This window comes from Geotrypetes seraphini, chromosome 14, assembly GCF_902459505.1.
Source record: "Geotrypetes seraphini chromosome 14, aGeoSer1.1, whole genome shotgun sequence".
In the NCBI taxonomy this organism is placed as follows: domain Eukaryota; kingdom Metazoa; phylum Chordata; class Amphibia; order Gymnophiona; family Dermophiidae; genus Geotrypetes; species Geotrypetes seraphini.
The window spans coordinates 45,363,344-45,384,285 of record NC_047097.1 but is presented as its reverse complement, the minus strand read 5'-3'; the positions used below and the strand labels follow the sequence as shown (position 1 = coordinate 45,384,285).

The 20,942-nt window shown below is 41.5% G+C and overlaps 1 protein-coding gene across 7 annotated transcripts in view; it reads left to right on the top strand.

Moving 5' to 3' along the window:
- The first annotated feature begins 5,719 nt into the window (after positions 1-5,719).
- The window catches only part of RNF111 (ring finger protein 111), a 289,510-nt gene continuing 274,287 nt past the window's right edge, over positions 5,720-20,942 (top strand). For 3 of the 7 annotated variants that reach the window (XM_033920213.1, XM_033920212.1, XM_033920210.1), the window contains exons 1-2: positions 5,720-6,118; positions 16,717-16,881. In XM_033920213.1, coding sequence (XP_033776104.1) covers positions 16,724-16,881 — 158 coding nt within the window. In that variant the 5' untranslated portion in view covers positions 5,720-6,118; positions 16,717-16,723. Of the gene's footprint in view, positions 6,119-16,716; positions 16,882-20,942 lie in introns of those variants that run through there. The other 4 variants (XM_033920214.1, XM_033920215.1, XM_033920211.1 and 1 more) reach the window with 3 other exon arrangements.

Here is a 20,942-nt window from a genome sequence, read left to right as displayed (position 1 = left end):
AGAATTTCAATAGGAGAACTTAACCTACAGGTGATAAATTTTCCAAAATCAGCTTTATCTACTCCTCTAGATTTGTTTAAAAAAGGTATTTATTGAAAAATTTGAAATTTTCAGCTGAAATGATACCTCCAATATAATAGAATTTACTACTTACGCAAAGAAAAAAGAAAACTACCTGATAACCCACAAGAAATTGCTCTACAAATTGATTTCAATAATTTAACTAAATTGCTGGAGAATTCTCAAGAGATCAAATACCGAGGAACTTTATTCATTTCATTAGTCTTCGAGCAGGACCTGAATTTAATTATGAAGGCCTATTTTCGATCTCCCCCCCCCCCCCCAATTTATTTATGGGGCAAAAAAATCTGTATTTTCCCAAATGTCACAAAGGTGACCCAAGACCGCAGAAAAAAATTCTTAGCAATACAGGAAGAAGCTGTTAAAATGGGAGCAAATTTCCTGTTAAAAGTGTCAAATTAAATACGTTGGACTTAAATATGTGTTCTTTGTACCAGAACAGCTTCGAAATTTTTTGGATACAAAAAAAGTTATGAATGTTTAAATTCAGGCAGTAAAGAATTATGGGCCAGTATGATCCACGTTAAGCTTTAATATTTAATTTCTATTCTATAGAGATCTCCTTATTTTAGGGCTCCTTTTACAAAGGCACGTAATAGCGCGTGCTAAACCACCAGACGCGCTAGCCGCTACCGCCTCCTCTTGGAGCAGGCGGTAGTTTTTGGTCAGCGTGGGGCTTAGCGCATGATGAAAAGTCATGCGCATTAACCCCACTAGCGCACCTTTGTAAAAGGAGCCCTTATTTTCTTGTCTCACCCATTAATATTTGGGTCTAAGGGAAGAGTTTAGAATAGTTGGAAAAAATTGTACATATGATTTATTTTAGTTTTATTAGTTGATTATTTCCTTAAAGTCATATGATCTTATTTGATGATTGATACTCTGTTTTACTGTAACAAGTGGATTCTTGAAACTTTTTTTTTGAAATGCAAATAAATCAAAAAAAAAAAATAAAATGTATGTATGTTGTCATCGATAAACAAAGTAACCAATCCCCGCAAGGACAGAGTTCTTTAACTTATTTAACATTCAGGGAAACCACAATCCCTACCACCTCAGAACCTATTCAGGGAGGACAGAGAAGATAGGAGTAAGCAGTGGGTTACATGATAGAAGCAATAGATGGAAGCAACAAGAGAGATCTACCAACTCTAAATGAGTGCAGTCAAATATCAGACATCAGGGAATGAAATCCCCACACTTGAAGTTGCACTACACCCTCATTTACAACCAATAGAGTAACATCTACAGCCAGTGGATCCAAAGGCCAAGATCCAACTTTTACTAGGAAAAGGCAAAGTTGTATGGGTCAGAGTTCTTAGATCACGAGCAAGCCTAGCTGATGATCCACACACCTATTGACTCGCCCTGGGATGGGTGATAGTAGGTGACATCTGCCTCAGTGAGTTGGAGACCAAATGTAGATGCCTCAGTGAGTTGGAGACCAAATGTAGATGTGTATATAGATGTGCATTTTGGTCAATAGGCACACTACCTTGTTCAAACCTTGTCAGAACAGCTGGGGAAGAACCAGAACCTAGTTCAATCACCTATCAGAACACTTCACCAATAGAGCCAGAACCAAGGATGATAACAAACCAACTTTTTCAATTGAGGATAGAGAGTTCCTGAAAATCAAGGACTAGAACTTCTCCAGAGAAGTGCCCAATAGCTGGGTGACTCCTCTACCCTTTCAGACACCCAGAACACAACTTCCCAACAACAGCGAGCATGCTTTATCTCGATTTACAGCACTGTAGAAGACCCTGCAAAAGACACCAGAAACAAAACAGCACTTTATAACATTCATATAGAACATCGAGGTGGAAGCAAGGGCCGCGTCGAGGTGGAAGAAGATATCTTCTTTTTCAAGGGTCCTGCGGCAACAAGGGGGGCATCCGTTTGAAAATCAGGGGCGGGAAACTGCACGGGGACACCATGAAATTCTTTTTCACTGAAAGGGTGGTTGATCGCTGGAATAGTCTTCCACTTCAGGTGATTGAAGCCAGCAGCGTGCCTGATTTTAAGGCCAAATGGGATAGACACATGGGATCTATTCACAGAGAAAGGTAGGGGAGGGTCATTGGGGTGGGCAGACTAGATGAGCCGTGGCCCTTATCTGCCCGTCTATTTCTATGTTTCTATGTAACATGCTGGATAATTGACCATGCAGAATCGGCTCCACCACTGAAAGATAATGAAGAAAGATGGTACTTATCTATCTTTGGCATGACTATCCACAAAAACCAGGCCAGATCAAGATTGTATTCAACTTCACTGCTCAATTCCAAGGAGTCTCATTCAACAATGTGCATTTTTTTGTGCCTGGCATGGTCAACAGCTTACTAGAGTCCTAATTTGCTTCAGGAAATAACCTATTGCCATAACAGCAGACATCCAGCAAATGTTCTATTGCATTTTAGTGCATCAAGACTACAGAAACTACTTGAGATTTCTGTGGTATCAATCAGGAAATTGTGGAATACAGAATTAATTTTCATGTCTTTGGCAATAGTCCTTCACTTGCAGCCTAGGAAGGAGAGAAATAGTATGGCACTAGATGCTAGATGCTTCACTGAAAAAGACTTTTTGTGTGAATGACAGCTGGAGAAACAATTGATCTTACAAAAAAACCACAAGCAATGTTGGCAGAGGCCAATCTCAGAATTCACAAAATCACTTCTAATCATCCAGAAGTAATGCAGCATTTCCTGCAGAGGATCATGCCAAGGATTAAAAGATCTACACCTCAGAGAAACACATCCACTAATTCGGAGAAGCCTTGGTCTACATTGAGACTTAAAGAAAGATATTTTCACATTTCAAGTGTCTACCCAAGAAAATCATACACACGCAGAGGTGTCTTAGCGACAGTCAATAGGTTCATGACTCCAGTAACCATTCAAGGAAGATCCTTATTAGGAAAGCTTTCTCTAAGTACTAATGAATGGGACATTTCTATTGCCACCCAGAAAATGGCGACAAGATGAGAAAAATTGACTGATTCTTTAAAGACTCTTGAACAACTGCATATCCTATGCACTTACTTGTATGTTTCCTGCAGCACTCAGGTACTACTACCTGTTACAGAGGAATCTGCATCTTTTCAGACGCTTCTGAAAAAGCGCCATAGCAGCTGTGGCCTACTTGAAAGCTCCAGATGCAGATGGAGTATCCCAAGTGGGATGCATCTTTGGCAAAGCCAAGTTATCACCTCAATCTAATTCATACCATTCCATACTTGGAATTGTTGTAGAGCAGTACTAGCTGTAGTAAGAGTGGAAATGATACTCACAAAGAAACTTGATATTCAAGTAAATTAGTTAACATTTACACACTGACAGCAAAATCATCCTGGGATATATCACAACCAAACCATATTTGTGTGTACATCAGCAACAGATTTAGCATAAGAATAGCCTTACTGGGTCAGACCAATGGTCCATCTAGCCCAGTATTCCGTCTTTAAGGTGACCAATCCAGGTTACAAGTATTGTACCTGGCAAAAACCCAAGTACAATAGTAGCAAAATCCCATGATACCGATCCAGGGCAAGCAGTGAACGTTTAAGAAAGTCAGCACCATCAGAGCAGTGGCATTATGTGCCAACTAATTGGAATCCAGCAGATTGTGCAACCAGAGCTGTGTCAGCATCTTGGCTAATGGAAACTACTTGGTTAACAGGACCAGAATTTTTCCTAAAACCTGGTCATACACTTTCAGCTGAGAACTCTTTTAAGCTCATAGATCCTGATAATGACACAGAGATCCATCCAGAAATGACTGTTCTTGTTACTAAGATTTTAACTGACAGCAACTTGGGAGCTCACTGCTTTTCTTGTATCTTAAGTTGGCCATCATTCAGAAAGATCATAGCACACCTGATCCACATTGCAATTTCATATGATCAACCAGCTGATGAAGAGCCAGACACTCATCATCTAAGTACCACCAGAGAGGAAAAGCTTCAGGCTACCAAGAACAACTTGGCACCACCTGGGAACCTGGACATCAGACTTCCACAAAAGTCAACACACTTCTTCAGCAATGCCATCACTGACTCAGCGATCTACATGAACTGTGAAGAAACATGATGATGAAAATGTCATGGACAAGCCAGCATTTAGTTGTATCTACAGATACCAGGCATGGAGTGTTCTATCCCCATATTCATGTGAGCAGGTTTCCTATATGGAGAATATTTAAACAGAATGTATTTCTTTAAGATATCCTCCCAGAGTGAACTACTGTATGCCCAATGGGTTGAGCCCACCTTTCTTCTGGTGTTTCTCTTATGTGTATGGCAATACCTGACTCCATTTAAGAGCTGCACATGACCATAGGAAGACATTGTTCCCCCATTTGGTTTACACCTTTGAATCTGCTAGTTTAAATACAGCTTAGATGGCTAAATTGGAGCACACTATTATTATTACTTCACAGAGTATGTGAAAATACACTCTTGGCTTACCCTAACCATATGATGTGCTGGTACAGTGTGGTTTTTGTATAATAAGAAATTCCTGGAGATCATCAGAACTGTAAGTTTATTTCTTTAAGTTCTGTATTAAAGAAATTTGTTTAAGGAATACAGAGTCCAGCCTGATACTATTATAGACTACAGGCTCAACTTCTTGACAATCCTCTGAGCCAGAGGGAGAGGTCAAGACACCCTGTTACCTGCCTTTTGTCCCTTGCTACAATTCCTTGTTCTTTCAGCCTGTTGCCACTCCCTTTGATTCTCTTCAGTGCTACCCCAAATGTCCCATCCACTAAAATATTCAGTCACAAAATAATTAAAGTATATGCACATGTACTGCATAATTGTCACAAGATTTCAAATGCTTTTGCTGCAGAATATATACAAGCATCTGCTGCAGTAATTGGGGGTTCTGATTACAGAGTAGTGATTTTCTGTTGAAGTTCTATTTTACTCCGACCACTTTGTGTAAAGACAAAGTATAAAATCGAAATAAACACGTTTACATAATAACTGGATGCATATCAGTTCCTATCACAATATCCGGAACTAGCCAATATTATGGTTCTGGAGCTTGTCCCAGTGATGAAAGGCTTTACTAACTAGTGCAATAAAAAAATGCATCATAGAAGGCGTTTCCTGAACTGTTTTCTGCTAGTGTATCAACGTATCCCAGCCAGATTAAAAAAAAGTGCTGATAATACTCATCCTAACATACAGTAAATTAAAATTAGTATCAGCCCAAGAAGCAGTTTAAGTGCGTTATTATAAGAAAACGCTTGTGTTTGAAACGCCGAATTACATACATGCAGCATACTTTATATCCAGAAATGTAAGTACTGTATATAAAATAAATGTACATTATAAACTGATACATCATACTGATCGATTGCTTCCCTTCCATTTTGGTCATACATTTTAAATGTATCGTTTCCATGTTTCATTGTGGATGCAATAAAGAAAGAAAGCTCAATTTAAACAAAAAGCCCCACTGCGTTGTTACGCGTCTTATTTTGAAATTAGCTGCCTACTTAGATGTTCAACAACAAAGATATTTTGTTAGTTTCGACCTTTATTAACATTACACTTCCCTACAAAAATGGCGTCCAGAAGCACGACCACGTGACTTGCTCTTCCTACTCCTCCTCCCTCCTTATGCCGAGGCTTTGTTACGCGCTTTCCCGCAAGTCTATCTGGCTGTCGCAAAGTGTCGTGCAGACACGGGGATTCTCGGGCGGGCGAAGAGAGAGCTCGGCTTTGCTAGGGGACGGGCTGCAGAGAGCTTCGGCTGCGCAACAAGAAGCGAAAGAGCATAAAAGACCGGAGTTACCAGCGGATACGTGGGACTTGGGCCCTAGTGGCCTAGTTTCCAGCGCTGGTGTCGAAGACGGCGAGTTGTGACTTAGTGGCGGTGGTTTCTTGGTGTTTTCAGGAGATAGAGCGGGGACAGCAGGAGTCCTGGGCAGGCCTGGCCGAGGTGCCTGCTGACGTTCTAGGAGCCTACTCGGCCCCGCTCCCACCCTGCGCCACAGCGTTTCCTGGCCGCTGCTACCCAAGGTAATGTTGCCACTGGCCCTCTCGGCCGCCTGTCACACTGCGCTTTTCTCCAGTTTTAGGCTTTCGAGAGACGCGTTTTTTTTTGGGGGGGGAGGGGATCGATTGGTATTTACTGGGAGAATGAAAGCGGGTCTTTTGCGAAGCGGGCTTCAGTTTGTTTTCTGTGATACTGTGTGGCTCTTTAAAATGGGGTTATAAACGGCAAATGGTGAAATTGCCCCTTTTAGCTAATTAGAGCTATTGGAAAAGGGAGGGGGTTCACGCGGGAGTTAGTATTGAAATGGTGGGCGTGTGAGGAATCATGTAGTGTGGGATCCTATCGCAGCTGCAGAGTTAAGTGGAGCTCCAGGGATTGGATTTCTCAAAATATATAAGGGTTGATTGAGTGCATAATATCATTGTCTTCTGATAGGTTTTGTTTTGGGGGGGGGGGGGTTATTAGGCCGTAAAACAATATTCGAGGATGATAATTTTTTATTTACATTAACACGTATTTTCTGTAGTGTGATCGCGTTTTTTTTTTGTTTGGGGAAGGAGTTATATTAGTCATCTCAATTGTAGTTTTTATACTTAGAAAGTCATCGGACGTATCATTCTTTTTTCTTAAGAAAAAATTGTGTAACGTCAATTTTTAGTTAAACTGTTTTATTGCACGGTTTAAATAATAAAAAAAAATGTTTTATAAGTGTCCAAACGAGTTAAGAGGGTCTGATTTATTATGCTTTTATCTCTTTATTATTCAGGATGGAGTAAAGCCTTAGTAAACACCTATCTTAAGTCACAATGTAGTGCATCTTTAGCGATGGGTAATTTTGAATTGCTAGCTAGTGAGCAACCAAAGATTCTGGTTTATCTTCTAAAATTACCAATCAAGCTAATCTTAATAATCATAACTTTTATTTTTTTAAATCATAATGTTTGCATGTTTTTCTTGGTCTCATGTGTTTTCTTCTTTTTCTTGCTGTCCCCCTCCCCATTTTTTTAGATGTTTTTGTTTTTCTTCTTGCCTGCTTCACCAGTTTCTTCCATTCTTTAGTCCAGCTTGTCCAAGGCATTCAGATATTGCATTTCTTCCCTTCTCTCTTGACTGCTGTTACTTTTGCTTCAGCTCTTCCTTCTGTCTCTTTGCTGACTTTTGCCCATTTGTCTTATAACTGTCATTTAATTGTCTCTTCCAATTTTCCCTTCCTCTGGCTCTCTTCTTTCTGCATGGGCTGCTTAGAATGCAGACCAAGCAGCTTTCTTTTTCTCTAGTGGCCCCACCTCCTCTACCTATCACATTTTTTGTTTAAAGCAGGGGCATACCAGTAGAAGGGGAGAGAGATTACTTGGTGAATTGCCAGAGTTTCGCACCCCCCTATCAGCCTATGTTATACTACTTTATCTGTGGATTGGAGGAGAAAAAGCAGGCATTTTGTTGGCATTTCCAGAATGTTCAACAGAGGCAAAAAGCAAAACAAGTAGTAAAAACTTCACTCTCTTTGATTAAGCACTTTATTTGAATTATGTACAAGGCTTGAGATTTCCGTGGCTCTCCCAACAAGATATATATGTACACGCATATAATATACATTTTTTTAGCTTTATTTTTCTGAGGACAAGCAAGACATGCTTCTCATGTTTGGGTAATGTCATCTGATGGAGCCTGGTGAGGATGCAACCCAGTATTCTATAACTTAGAACAAGCCTTTGGCAGGAGCCCACCAGTATGCGCCAACAGTCTTTGTCTCTCCTTTTTACATGGAGTGGAGAGGTTGTCTAGTGAGCTCTCTTCAGTGTATCTGTTTTTTGTTGTTCTTTGAACACCTTACTCCATAGTACATATCTTTTATCTATTTTTCTTGTTTCTCCTTTGCTCCTTAGTTGTTTTTTCCAGCAAGTTCCCCCCCCCCCTCCTTTTTTTTTTTTTTTGTGTCTCCTGAGGTTGGAGAATTTTTTTTTCTCACAGTTGAGCTGTTTGATTTTGCATCAGATATTTTCTCTTGATGGTTCAGAAATTCCCAGTGGTTTCAAAGCAGGTCATCAGTCATCTCTGGGACTGACCCCCATAGTTAATGATTCTCGTTCTGGGCCCTGACTGTGAGGCCTCTAATTGTGTTCTCTGTTTAGAAATGTAAAAAGGAACTAAAAAATGCTGGGAGTCCCTGCACGAGAACCCTTTTGGTGTTTCTGAGACCAAGACATTGACATTGGAGGCATCGATCGGTCCCATGTGTGGAGGAGCTGCATCAGACCCTGGGGATTCACCAGCATCAAGGAGATCTCCCCCTGCCTTGATGTCGGGCACTGGTAGGTCCTTGGTCCAGTCAACATAATGTCCATCACGAAGGACGTGCAAGGGACCCTGATATCGAGCAAAGATAAAACAAACAAAAAAAATCCCTTACATTGATCTGCTTCAAAGCAGTGCTAGGAGCCCTGGGTTATTGGCATCCCTGATACTTGAGGCACATCTATGATGAGAGGGCTGCTTCCCCTCTGGAGTTGGTGCTAGTGCACCAGTCTTCTGATTGCTTCCAATTCACCATTGGTATTTTGCAGGCCATCTCCAAACCAACACTGGTCCTGCCTTTACTGATGCCTGCCTAATGAGGGATGGTGCTGGACCATGTTACAGGAAGGAGTTGGAATTGCTTTTGACCCAGTGAGATACTAAGTCTCTGAAGGGCAATCATTGCAGTTTTGGCCCAGCTGATCCTAGAAGCCCAACATCTTGTCTGTTGCACCTAGAAGTGGACTGGCATTTTCCTCAGAAGAGGCAGTACTCCTCTTTAGTCCATCGGGGAAGAATCTCTTTCATTGAATGCTCATGCCCTGAGTCTAGACATCTGTCTAGTTGGCCGCGGCAAACACTCATCCCTCTCTAGAAGAGTTCTATGATGAGTCTGATGTTGATCTGGAAGAGGCCTCCTTTGGTCTGCCTTATAGACCTTTCCCTACCCCAGGAAAGGAAAGATCACACCAGAGGAGCTCTACTTTGTTAGATTTTTGAGGGAAATGGCTAGGGTTATTGAATTTAATTTGGAGTTTATGGATGAGCCCAGGCCTTTTTTTTTTTTTTTTTATATCCTTGATTTTATGAGTATCACCCTAAGGAAGCTGTGAGAATGTCAATGCATGATATCTTAAAGCAGGCACAAAGAATTGGGAGATCACCTTTTTCTGTGCGGCCATTTTCTAAGAAGGCAGACTCCAGGATTTGAAAAGGTCCAACTCCCCTCACACTCTATGGTGGTCGAATCTACTCTCAAAACAGCAAAGAGTTCTAGGACCCACACTCATAGCACACATGGCAAGATGCTAGGACCTTGGAGTCTTTTAATAATAATAATAATAACAACTTTATTTTTCTATACCGCCATAGTCGGGCGACTTCTAGGCGGTTCACATTGAAAGAAGGCTGGACAGTCAGCGAATAATGAGGAGCCTAAAATAGAAAGTTACATAAACAAGTTGCATACTAATTTAAGTTCCATGGGTAAAGGATACATGAAAATTGGAACTTCCTGAGAGATTGAATAGCGCTTATGGGGGGTTTGTTTTAGTTTGAGGGTGGTCTATTTTGGTCAGTGAATTTGTCGAATAGGGCGTTTTTTATTGCTTTTCGGAATGCATTGTAAGTCAGTTTGGGTTCATTTATGCAGTTTCGCAACCAGACTTGTTTATTCACATGGAACATGACGGTTGTATCCAGGAAGGATTTGTATCTGCAGCCTGAGATCTTTGGGTAGGCAAAGATGTTTTTGTTTCTGGTTGTTCTGGTTGTTCATGTGGGGTTGTGCAGAATGAAGTGAGTTTGCAGGTAGGAAGGTGCTAGTCCCCAGGCTTGTTTGAAACGAATGCATGCAAATTTGAATAGTATTCGCGCTTCCATTGGTAACCAGTGTAGTTTTTTATAGTAGGGGCTGATGTGGTCTTTTTTCTACAGTCCAAAGATTAAGCGAACAGCGATGTTTGTACTAATCTCAATTTTTTTACTGTTTTTTGTGGGATACCCTGGTAGATGATGTTACAGTAGTCAAGGAGGGATAGGATCAGCGATTGCACCAGCAACCTGAAGGATGTTGGGTCAAAGTATTTTTTTATGGTCCTTAGCTTCCACAGCATTTTTCCACCAGTAAGTTTGTGTGGTCAGCCATGGTTAGGTGTGTATCTAGAGTGATACCCAGTATTTTTATGGTATTGGATATTCGTGGTTGTTGATTTTTAGCGATGTTCTCGTAATTTTGTCATTGGGGCTTGCCAAAAAGACTTTTGTTTTCGCTGTGTTTAATTTCAGTTTGAAGGTGGTGGTCCATTTTTCGATTTCTGTCATTGTGTTTGAAAGGTTGTCGATAATTTCATTTGTGATGTCGGTAAGAGGGATTAAGATGGATATGTCGTCTGCGTATATGTAGTGCTTTAAGTTTAGTTTTTGTAGGAGGTGACCTAAGGATGCGACGTAGATGTTGAACAGAGTGGGCGATAGGGGGGAGCCTTGGGGTAGAGAATGACACAGTGACAAAATTCATCACCGTTCCCGTCCCTGCGGATAACTGTGGGAAACCATCTTCATGTCATTCTTTAAGGAGAGAGGGAAGAATCAGAGTATGAATGGCCACAACCACTGACCCACAAGCTTTGCTTTGAAGAATGCTGGTGAAGAAGGACTGAGGTTGAAATAGACACTAGAAAATGACCTGGGATTATTTCCCGCGGTTATCCGTGGGGACGGGAACGGTGATGAATTTTGTCACCTTGTCATTCTCTACCTTGGGGCAACGCCTGATGGGTAATTCCATGGGTTGTGAGTGAATGTCCATTGCTGGTTACTCGATAGGATCTGTTTGTTAGAAATTCCTGGAAACCATTCTTTACCTTTCCCGAAATTCCCATTGCGTCAAGGCACAGTAGCATGATCTCATGGTCTACCAGGTCGAACGCACTGTTGAGATCTAATTGTAGGATCAGTGCGCTTTTACCTTTGCTAAAAAAGATTATAAAGGTGGTTTAGTATGGAGGCTATGACGGTTTTCTGTGTGTTGTAGGCCTTTTCTGAATCCTGATTGGTGTTCACTAAGGATGTTAAATTTGTCTAGGAAGTTTACTAGTTGTAGGTTGACCAAGCCTTCCTGTATCTTTGTGAAAAGGAGAATACTTGCTATGGGTCTGTAGTTGAATGTCAGCGCTGTAGAGGTATTCTGATCTTTGGGGATAGGAGTATGTGTCCCATGTTCTTGTTTAATGTTCCGTTTATAAGGGCGGTTGTTAGCCATGTGAATAGTTCCTTTTTGAAATCTAGAGGGGCAACTGTCATGATTTTGGGGGGACATGCATCAAGTAGACAGTTTGATTTGGTGTATTTGTTGAATAATTTTAGGAACTGATGCCAGTCTGGGAACTCGAAGTGGTCCCAGATCATGTCTGCTCTGGAGTCTTGGTCATGGTGTTCCAGGTAGTGAATTGTGTTTATTGTGGGTGTGGGTAGGGTTGCTCTTAGGTCTGTGATTTTATTTTTTAAAAAGTTGGCTAGGATCTGGGCAGATGGGGTGCACTCATTGTCCTTTTTCAGGATTCGTGTTGTATCTGTTAACGTTTTTACTAGTTTGAACAATTCTTTACTGTTTATTTTTGTAGTACCTATTTTGTGTGCATAGTGCTTTGTGCGTTTTTCTTTGATCAGATTTTTGTATATTTTCATTTTTTGTTTCCAGTTTGTCTTGTCTGTTTCTCTGTTTGTTTTTTGCCAGGTTCTCTCCAGTTTTCTTAGTTCTTGTTTGGTGGTTAGTAATTCTGCGTCAAACCATTCATTTGGTGGTCTATCTGTTTTTATGTATGTTCGGTAAGGGGCTATTTGGTCTAAGAGTCCTTTGCTGAAATTTTCCCATCTTGTTGGGAAGTCATGAATTTCTTTGGTTGTGGGACTTAGCTCATAATGAGTCCAGAATTCGTTATTGTTTTCGTGTTGTCACTTTTGTGTTTAGGTTGTGTGCTTTGTTTATGCCAGCGTAGGCTGACCTTGCTGATATAGTGATCTGACCAGATACATTTATCCCAGGACCCTGGGTAGCATTGTATTTTAGGGTCTATTGTATCTTTGTGGGAGAAGGTGATTATGTCTAGTTTGTCCTTTTTCATGAGTTATTTCTGTGTCTGGATTTGTAAAGTCGAGTGACATTAGGAAGTTGGCGATTTCGGTTACTTCTGGTTTTGTCTTTTGTTCTAGGTGTATGTTTATGTCCCCCAAAAGTAGGTTGTATGATCCTTTTAGGGTAGTTACGGTTAGGAATTCAAAGAATTCTTCTTTTGCGTTTGGCCATTTTTTGGGTGGGATATAGAATAGAGTTGTGATTAGTGATTCTTCTAACTGTGCGTTAGTGATTTTGCAAGTTAGTATTTCAAGGTTTTCTGAAGTTTTGGAGTCTGTCTTGATGTAGTCAGTGTTCTTTTAGAATAATCGCTAGGCCTCTTCCTTTTTTCCAGCTTCTTGACAGTGGGATTATTTTGTATCCCTGTGGTAAGATTTCTTTCATGATAGTAGTGTCTGTATCAGAGGTCATCCATGTTTCAGTCAGAAACAGGAGGTCAGGCTTTGTTTGTAGTATCAAGTCGTTTAGTATGTGTGCTTTGTTTCTCAAGGAGCGGGTGTTTAGGTAGTATGCCTTAATTTTTTCGTAGCTGGTTGGGGTTGGAGTTTCAGAATGTTATCTTTTTTAGGTTTCTGTTGGTCTTGTTCCTGTATGGTTTGCGTTGTTTGTGGGTGATGTTTAGCACAGAGATTTGATGTGGGCCTTGTTCTGGGTGGTATTGTAGGAGTTGGGGGATGTTGGTAGGATTAGTTAGTTCGACTGGTCTGTGCCAGGAGGGATAGGTGTGAATGGGTTGGGGAGGGTTGTCTTCGTTGTCCCAGCATTTAGAGCATATTAGGTACAGTATTCCTAGTAATAGTTGGTGTTTGTTAAAGATTGCCGACTATGAAGATAGGATCCAAGATGGCCGCATGAGCAGTCGCATGAGTCTCACGCTCCCGTCTATTCCTTGACATAATTTGTCCACTCAAACCTTTACCTGTTTCACGATGCCGAAGAGGAGGGGACGTAGCGCTGCTGGAGCCTCGCAGCGCTCCAGAACAGCCGTCTTCGGGAACATCGAGGACTTGATGAGGAGAATGCAGGGCACGCCGATAGCTTCGGGGAGATCCCCGCAGGAGACACACGGCGGAGGCGCGTCAGTGGCATTCACCATGGGGCTGGAAACATCATTGAGCCCCGAAGTGAGAGCACCACCCCCACGCCCTCAGTCGACCAGTTCCCCGCGAGAGGAGGAACTTCCTGAGGTTGGAGTTCACTTCCTCTCGGAGGCTAAGGAAGAGAACACGGGGACTGTGCCACGGGACTCCCTGCTGGAGCAGAGGAGTCTTAACGAGGAGACTGCGGAAGAAGCAGTGGGGGATAAGAAAATCCAACAGAAAATCCAACAGATTACAGGAGGAGACATGTTGCCAGAGGGTGAGCTAATTAACTTAAAATTACAACCATTGCAAATTTTGAAGCCCCGAGAGGTTACATTAGACTCTCTGTGGGACCTGGTAGCCAATTTGGCAAAATCTATTAATCCACAATTACAAGAAGTAGAAAAGAAATTAGAAAATCATGGAACTGAGATTAAAAATTTAAAGACTGGACTTGAGGACTCAAAAATTTCAATACAAAATATTCATCAAGAACTTAAAGTATCACAACAAATTACTGAGGTATTAATTAAAGATAATACCAATTTAAGAAGGAAAATGGAAGCAATGGAAAACTTTTCTCGTAACAATAATCTCAGATTGATAAATTTCCCTAGGGTCTCTGTGATAGCCCCAAGGGAAATGTTGAAACGTTATATGACCGAAATATTGGAACTCTCTGATGAATCATTACCACCATTTACGCAGGTTTATTATCTTCCAAGTAAGCCTCAAGACCAACAACAACAGCAATTACAACAGAAGTCGGGACCTGATTTAATGAATATATCCAATATATTGGAAATGTCTGATAGAGAATTAGTGACCCCTGCAACCTTATTATTGACAGTAGCTCTCGCACCAGATAAAAACTGGTTGCTGAGACTTTTCTTTAAAAATAAGCAAAAAGAGTTTTTAGGTTGTAAAATTCAGATGTTCCCAGATTTGGCCAAGGAGACGCAGAGAAGGAGAAAAGAATTTCTGTTAAGGAAACCTGGTGTTTTATCTCTGGGGGCGACTTTTTACTTGCGACACCCATGTAAATGTGTTGTTAATTACCATTCTCATAAATATGTTTTCTTTGAGCCATCTCAACTGACAACTTTTCTCACAACTGCATCTTTGGAGAAAGAAAGTGCTTAGTTTAAGAAAGGGTGCCTTAACCTCATTCGACTAGCTATTACTTTGTTTTAAAAATTTTCTTGTCGCCTATTTTCCTTCTTGGATCTTTTTGAGGACTTGAGTAGAAATTTATGCTTATATGTTCTTTGATATATGTTTTCATTTGTATTAATTTCTTGCTAAATTTCCTTTCTGTACAAGTTATAATATGCTTGAATATATTGAAAATTTCAATAAATATTAAATTAAAAAAAAAAAAAGATTGCCATGTTGCGTGATGAGTTGAAGAGGGAGGCAGTTTGCTAAGTATCCATGCTTGTGTCCCATATAGAGTCCTTCCAGCTCTACATTAGCATTTACTTGTGGGAATTGGTGGGCAGTGTGGTGTTGGAGTTATCTGTAGATAAGGTTGCAGATCTTAGTGAATTAGTAGCTAAGCAAAAGAAGAGCCAAAGGCACTGGGCCTGGGTAGTCCAAGTTCGGAGGAAATCACTCTTCGAATCCACCTTCGAGTTTCAAGACCCCACAATTTGGAACTGCCTCCTCACCTGCTTATCAGACCTCCTCCTATCTGTAATTTAGGAGGATGTTAAAAATGCATCTGTTTTCATTATAATCTTGCTATGTCTATTTTATTAATCTTAACTAAGCCACAGTGATTTCCAATTAACATTTGCGGGGTATACAGTACTTTGGAGGAAAGGTGGGAGAAAGGAGATATGGTAGAGACATTTAAATACCTATGTAATATAAATGTGCATGAGTTGAGTCTCTTTCATTTGAAACGAAACTCCGCAATGAGAAGGCATAGGATGAAGTTAAGAGGTGATGGGTTCCAGAGTAATCTGGAATTTTTACAGAAAGGGTGGTAGATGCATGGAACAGTATCCCGGAAGAGGTGGTAGAAACAGAGACTGTTTCTGAATTCAAGAGGGCCTGGGATAGGCACGTGGGATCTCTCGGAGAGAGAAAGAGATTATGGTTACTGCGGATGGACAGACTAGATGGGCCATTTGGCCTTTATCTGCCGTCATGTTTCTATGTATAAGAAACAATATGATACAGTATGATTGCAGTGTAATGTCCAGGCTTTACTTTTTAGATATTAGTGTGCACAGACTTGCCTGTTTGCATGTGTCGAACTTAGTTGTTTATATGTCTCCTTCGGTGCCACTATGAGCAATGCCAGGGTTGCTTCCTCAACAGCTCCTGACTTGAATATCCAGGTTTGCCCCCTGCTTTTAAGTTGCCCTTTGCGGAATTGGTATCAGGTCCGCTGACAATGGTTCCCTGAGCATCAATATTTTGGTTGTACAGATAGATATATTATATACTCCGAACTTGCATACTGAAAGTTCCTCACCTGTTTTTATTACCGTATTTTCACTCATATACCGCGCACCCGTGTAAAAACGCGCACTACGGGTTATAGCGCGCGGGAAACTGTAATTTATGTAAATAAATTTTTATATACCACGCACACCCGTATACCGCGCATGCCGCCCCGACTCTCTCCATCGCCGCCCGACTCTCCTTTCGCCCGCCCCGACTCTCCTCTCCCCCTTGAAGTCCTGTCCCCACCCTGAAAGCCTGATGCCCCCCCCGACGTCCAATTCACACCCCCCGGCAGGACCGCTCGCACCCCCACCCCGAAGGACCGCTCACACGCACCCCCACCCTGAAGGACCGCTCGTACCCCCACAGCCTCCCGACCCCCTCCATCATGTAGAAGCTCCTACCGTTGTCCTGCTGCTTCCTCTGCCGGCGGTCCCGGCCCTTCTGTGAGCCCTGTGTCTGCGCTGCTTCCTCTTCCGGCGGTCCCGCCCTTTCTCTGACGCCAGAGAAAGGGCAGGACCGCCGGAAGAGTAAGCAGCACAGACGCAGGGCTCACAGAAGGGCCGGGACCGCCGGAAGAGGAAGCAGCAGGACAACGGTAGGAGCTTCTACATGATGGGGGGAGGGGTCGGGAGGCTGTGGGGGTGCGAGCGGTCCGTCGGGGTGGGGGTGGGAGTGCGTGCGAGCGGTCCTTTGGGGTGGAGTGCGTGCGAGCGGTCCTTCTGGGTGGGGGTGCGAGCGGTGCGAGCGGTCCTGCGGGGTGAATCGGACGTCGGGGGGGGGAACTATGTAAAAAAAAAGTTGTAAAATGCGCTCACGTGTATAACGTGCATGGTTATGCACAGTTTGTAAAATCGTGTATAACGCGCGCGTTATATGCGTGAAAATACGGTAGATGGCCTAAGGCGTCTCTCTTTTTTTTTTTGGTCAGATGTGGAATGATCAACAGATTTTATCCTGGGACACATTGCAGGAGGAATATGGCTTACTTAATTCTGAATCTTTTTGTTATACCCAACTTCGAGCATTACTGCATAAAAGGGCTAGAGATGAGCTTTCGCTTCCATTTACTTGTTTGGAGCAAGTACTACAAAAGGTACCTCAACGTGGATCGATAACTTTATTATATCAAGCTCTCTTAGGACGCACAAATCCTGTTACATATTATACATATAAGTGGGAACATGATATGGGTGAGTGTCTTTCTTCTACAGCCTGGCATTATAGTTTTAAATCTTTATTGAAGGTATCTATAGCTAGCAATCTGAATGAAAATGGGCATAAGATACTTTATAGATGGTATCTCACACCCCAGCGTTTACATAGGATATATATAGTACTCCTAGCACTCTTTGCTGGAGAGATTGCAATATGATAGAGGATTTTTTTTTTTTTATCATATATGGTGGTCATGCTTGGTAATACAGCGTGTCTGGAATCGTTTACTTCATGTATTCACATTAATATCGGGGGATCTCCTTCTGATCCTAAATATTGTTAGTTACATGTCAAGCCTTCTCATATCTAAAAATAAGCATATTTTGGCCTATTTGTTTACAGCTGGTAGGTAAGATGCTTATAGCTGCGTATTGGAAAATAATTATTTGCCTTCATTGCTTCATTTGTTGAGGAAAGTTGATTATATTTGTTTAATGATGAAACTTACAGCTTTGAAATCTGGCAGGTTACCTGCGTTTCAGAAAGTTTGGGACATTTATCTTTATTGTAGAGGCAGTGCCTTCATTATCTATCTGAATTTGTATAGGGACATTTTTTTATGTAAGTTGTGGGATTGTTAGATTGACATTTATTGTATTTGGGTTTTTTTTTCCCCTTGTGACCGGTGTATTGCAGCTGCAGAGTATTATTTTTGTGTTTTTTGGGGGAGGATTATTTGGAGTAAGGGTGGGTTGGGACTTTGTTGATTTTTGAGTTTTTTTTAATTGTTGCTTATATTTTTGCTGATGTGTTGTATTGTGTAGTTTTTGCTAAATAAAAATACAATGGGAACCCCCCCAAAAAAATAAACTAGCTGTTCAAGAAAATTGGCAATGACCCTTCTGAGTAGTCTTTTTTGGAACAAGGTGGAGGAAGTTGTTGACATTGAAAAAAGTGACACCAGAATCCCCCTCCCCCCCAGTTCACTCCTTTTTGCAACCTCTTCTTCTAGGAGGTATAGAGGTGGAAACCAATGATATGCATTTACAACACTATTAAAACATATAAGGGCTGTCAAAGAGCATAACTATCAGTAATATTTGATACTAGCCACAATATGTGGATGAGAAGATAGTGGTGGTTGATTTTTATGTCTGTTTTATGACAAATCTTTTATGAATGTTTGATATTGGAAACCACTTATATATTAGGCAGTATATAAAAGTATTTTAAAAATTCTGTTAACCATTGTGTATGGTTAATTTTATCACTAATTTTAGTGATTACTTGCATCATTCCATATACCTCACAATCAATGAGAAAATCCAGAAAAGATAATCAGCTTACTATGATGTAACTTTTCATACTAATCCAAAATTATAGAACGAAAACAAACAGAAACTTCTTGAAAACAGGAAAAAGGAAATGATACATTCTTGCACATCCTCAGAAATTTGTCCCATAATTAAGCATTTGTGTCCCTTAGGAGCAAGTAATTTTACTATTATTTATTCCCACTGTTTTGGGTGCAAACAATTTTTATTGATGCAAGCAACAACAAATACAACGGCATAGCACCCCACGGGTTCTCAGTACCAACAAGGATGCATCATATTAGAACAAGCATATACAGAATAAGAAGAACAGCAACCAAACTCCCCCCCCCCCGTTCCTAATCTGCATAGGGCAAGAAAGACCAGCAGGGGGTGGAAAGACACTCCGAGGCCCTGGACTCTGATGAGCCCCGAAGATGCCACACCACCTCCTCCCCCCCGCCAAACCCCACAGATCATAACCGTGACGAGTGCCTGAACCTTCCAATACCCCCCCACCTCCCCTCCCCAATCCCCCCCAATGGTACTCTCCACCCCACCAGTACTCACCATTGCTCTCTCAGCCCTACAAGCTGAGCGCCCAGATTAGGACACCCATCTTAAAACCGCACTGTGACCTTTTGAATGCAAGGATTGCAGATATGGCTCCCAGATATTCAAGAACAACATCTTTCGCTTCCTAGCCCCTCCGGTATCTTGCGCCTCCCAAATGGCCAACTGATTCCGCCAATGTCAAAACACCGGAGGGTCAGGGACTGTCCAGCACTGAAGAATACATTTTCTAGCCAGTATGCTCATCTTTCTACACAGAGCCCTATGCCCCCTAGGCAGATGGCCAAAAGCCTCTGGCACATCCAAGACAAAGTGGACCGGAGTACTGCGTAGGGCTTTCCTAATCAATCCTGATATGTAAGAGATTATACGCCTCCAGAAGCACTGCTAATGGGCCAGGACCAAAAGGCATGGCCCAAAGTGTACCCCCCGTCCCACATTTATGACACAGAGGTGCAGGGAGACCTCCACTATAATACAACTGTGTATGAGTGTAATAAGCACATAAGGTCACCCTATAATATGTTTCTTGCAACCAAGCACACGGGGTCACCCCAGGTGTCACCCTCAAAGTTCGGGCTTATTCCCACTGTTTTAATATGAGGTATTGGATACCTATTGTGCTGTAAGTAGAGCAGTGTGTGTTAATCTTTGGATGATTTTTATTTAAGTGGAGAAAAGAAAAACAATGTACTGTATCTCATTACTGCAAAAAGTAAAATATTTACTGCAAAACTTGTCTTCTGCTAACTAGTTTGATCCTATACAGTATTCCAGATCAAAAGGAAATAGGTTTATATCAAAATGAGTGTAATAAAATGTCTTATTTTAACCATAGATTAGTGTCTAAACATTTAAGAATAAATATACTCCATGTAAAAACTTTGAGTGTATATGTACCTTACCGGATCAGCTTAAGGCAAGTTAAAATAGTACAACTAACAAAAGACTAAATATGATAGAAAATAATTTACTTTAACCATTTGAACTCTCCCACCCATGTCGGAGGGAAGACTTCTGGGCCAGCTGTGGGCCATTTACAGGAACCATGGCTTGGTGAACCAATTTTCCCCGATTAAAAAACGGCAAGAAATCAATAAAAACAAACACTTCAAGGTGGCCGACGACATTCAATTGATCACTACCATCTTGGATCCTCTTCTTCCCCAGTTTCATTTTTTTAACTTAATGGAAAATATGTTGTTGAATAAAACAAATTGTGCTAAGTTGCAATCGGTCGCAATCAGTTATCCCGCCTCTGCCTGGACTTGTAGTCCTCCCGTGGATATATGCCTGGTGAAGTGGCACAGGAGTCCTCCCGTGGTCTAGTGGTGAAGTAACACAGGAGCGATCTTCCTACACTCCTGCCTTGTGAGAGCTGCAATCAAAAATGCCTACCATGAGTTCCTTCTGCAGTCTTGCTCCTGCCCTGCTTTACCACTAGACTACCAGGGCTTTAAAGGTAAGGTCTACAGGGGTTAGGGAGACGGGGTGGTTTAGAGTCGACAGGGACAGGAAATGTAATTTGTTTCTTATATACCGATAAATTCCGTTAGAATTCTAAGCGGTTTACAGAAAATAGACAATAGTGTGCATTAAAATTATAAGTAATATAGGTTTACAGAGAAATATACATTAAAGGATACAATAAAAATAAGATAAATAAATAAAGAATAGGTACTTAGAAATTCCCTTACTGTCCCGAAGGCTCACAATCTAACTGAAGTACCTGGAAAAATAACAATTAGTTGAGTAATAAAAGTAAGAAATAGAAATAGAAGAAAAAATAAGAAAATAAACATTCTAACAAGACTACATTGATCTAAGGACTTCAGTGTTCTCCCTAGGGCCTTTTAGCTGGGCTGTCCGCCCAGCTAATTTAGACAAGCGCCCGGCTATCATCTGCTGCTGCCGCCGCTGCTGAACATTAAAAAAAACCCCAAAAAACCCGGCTTGGAGATTTCAGCACTAAGCGAACTTATGCTCCGGGGCTCTATTGGGGGAAATGCTGCCGGGTCCTGCCTTCGTGGAAACAGAAAGTAAGCAGGACCCGGCAGCAAGAACAGCAAATGCTTCACTAACCTGTCTCCCGCCTTAGCTTGTAGCGAATGCT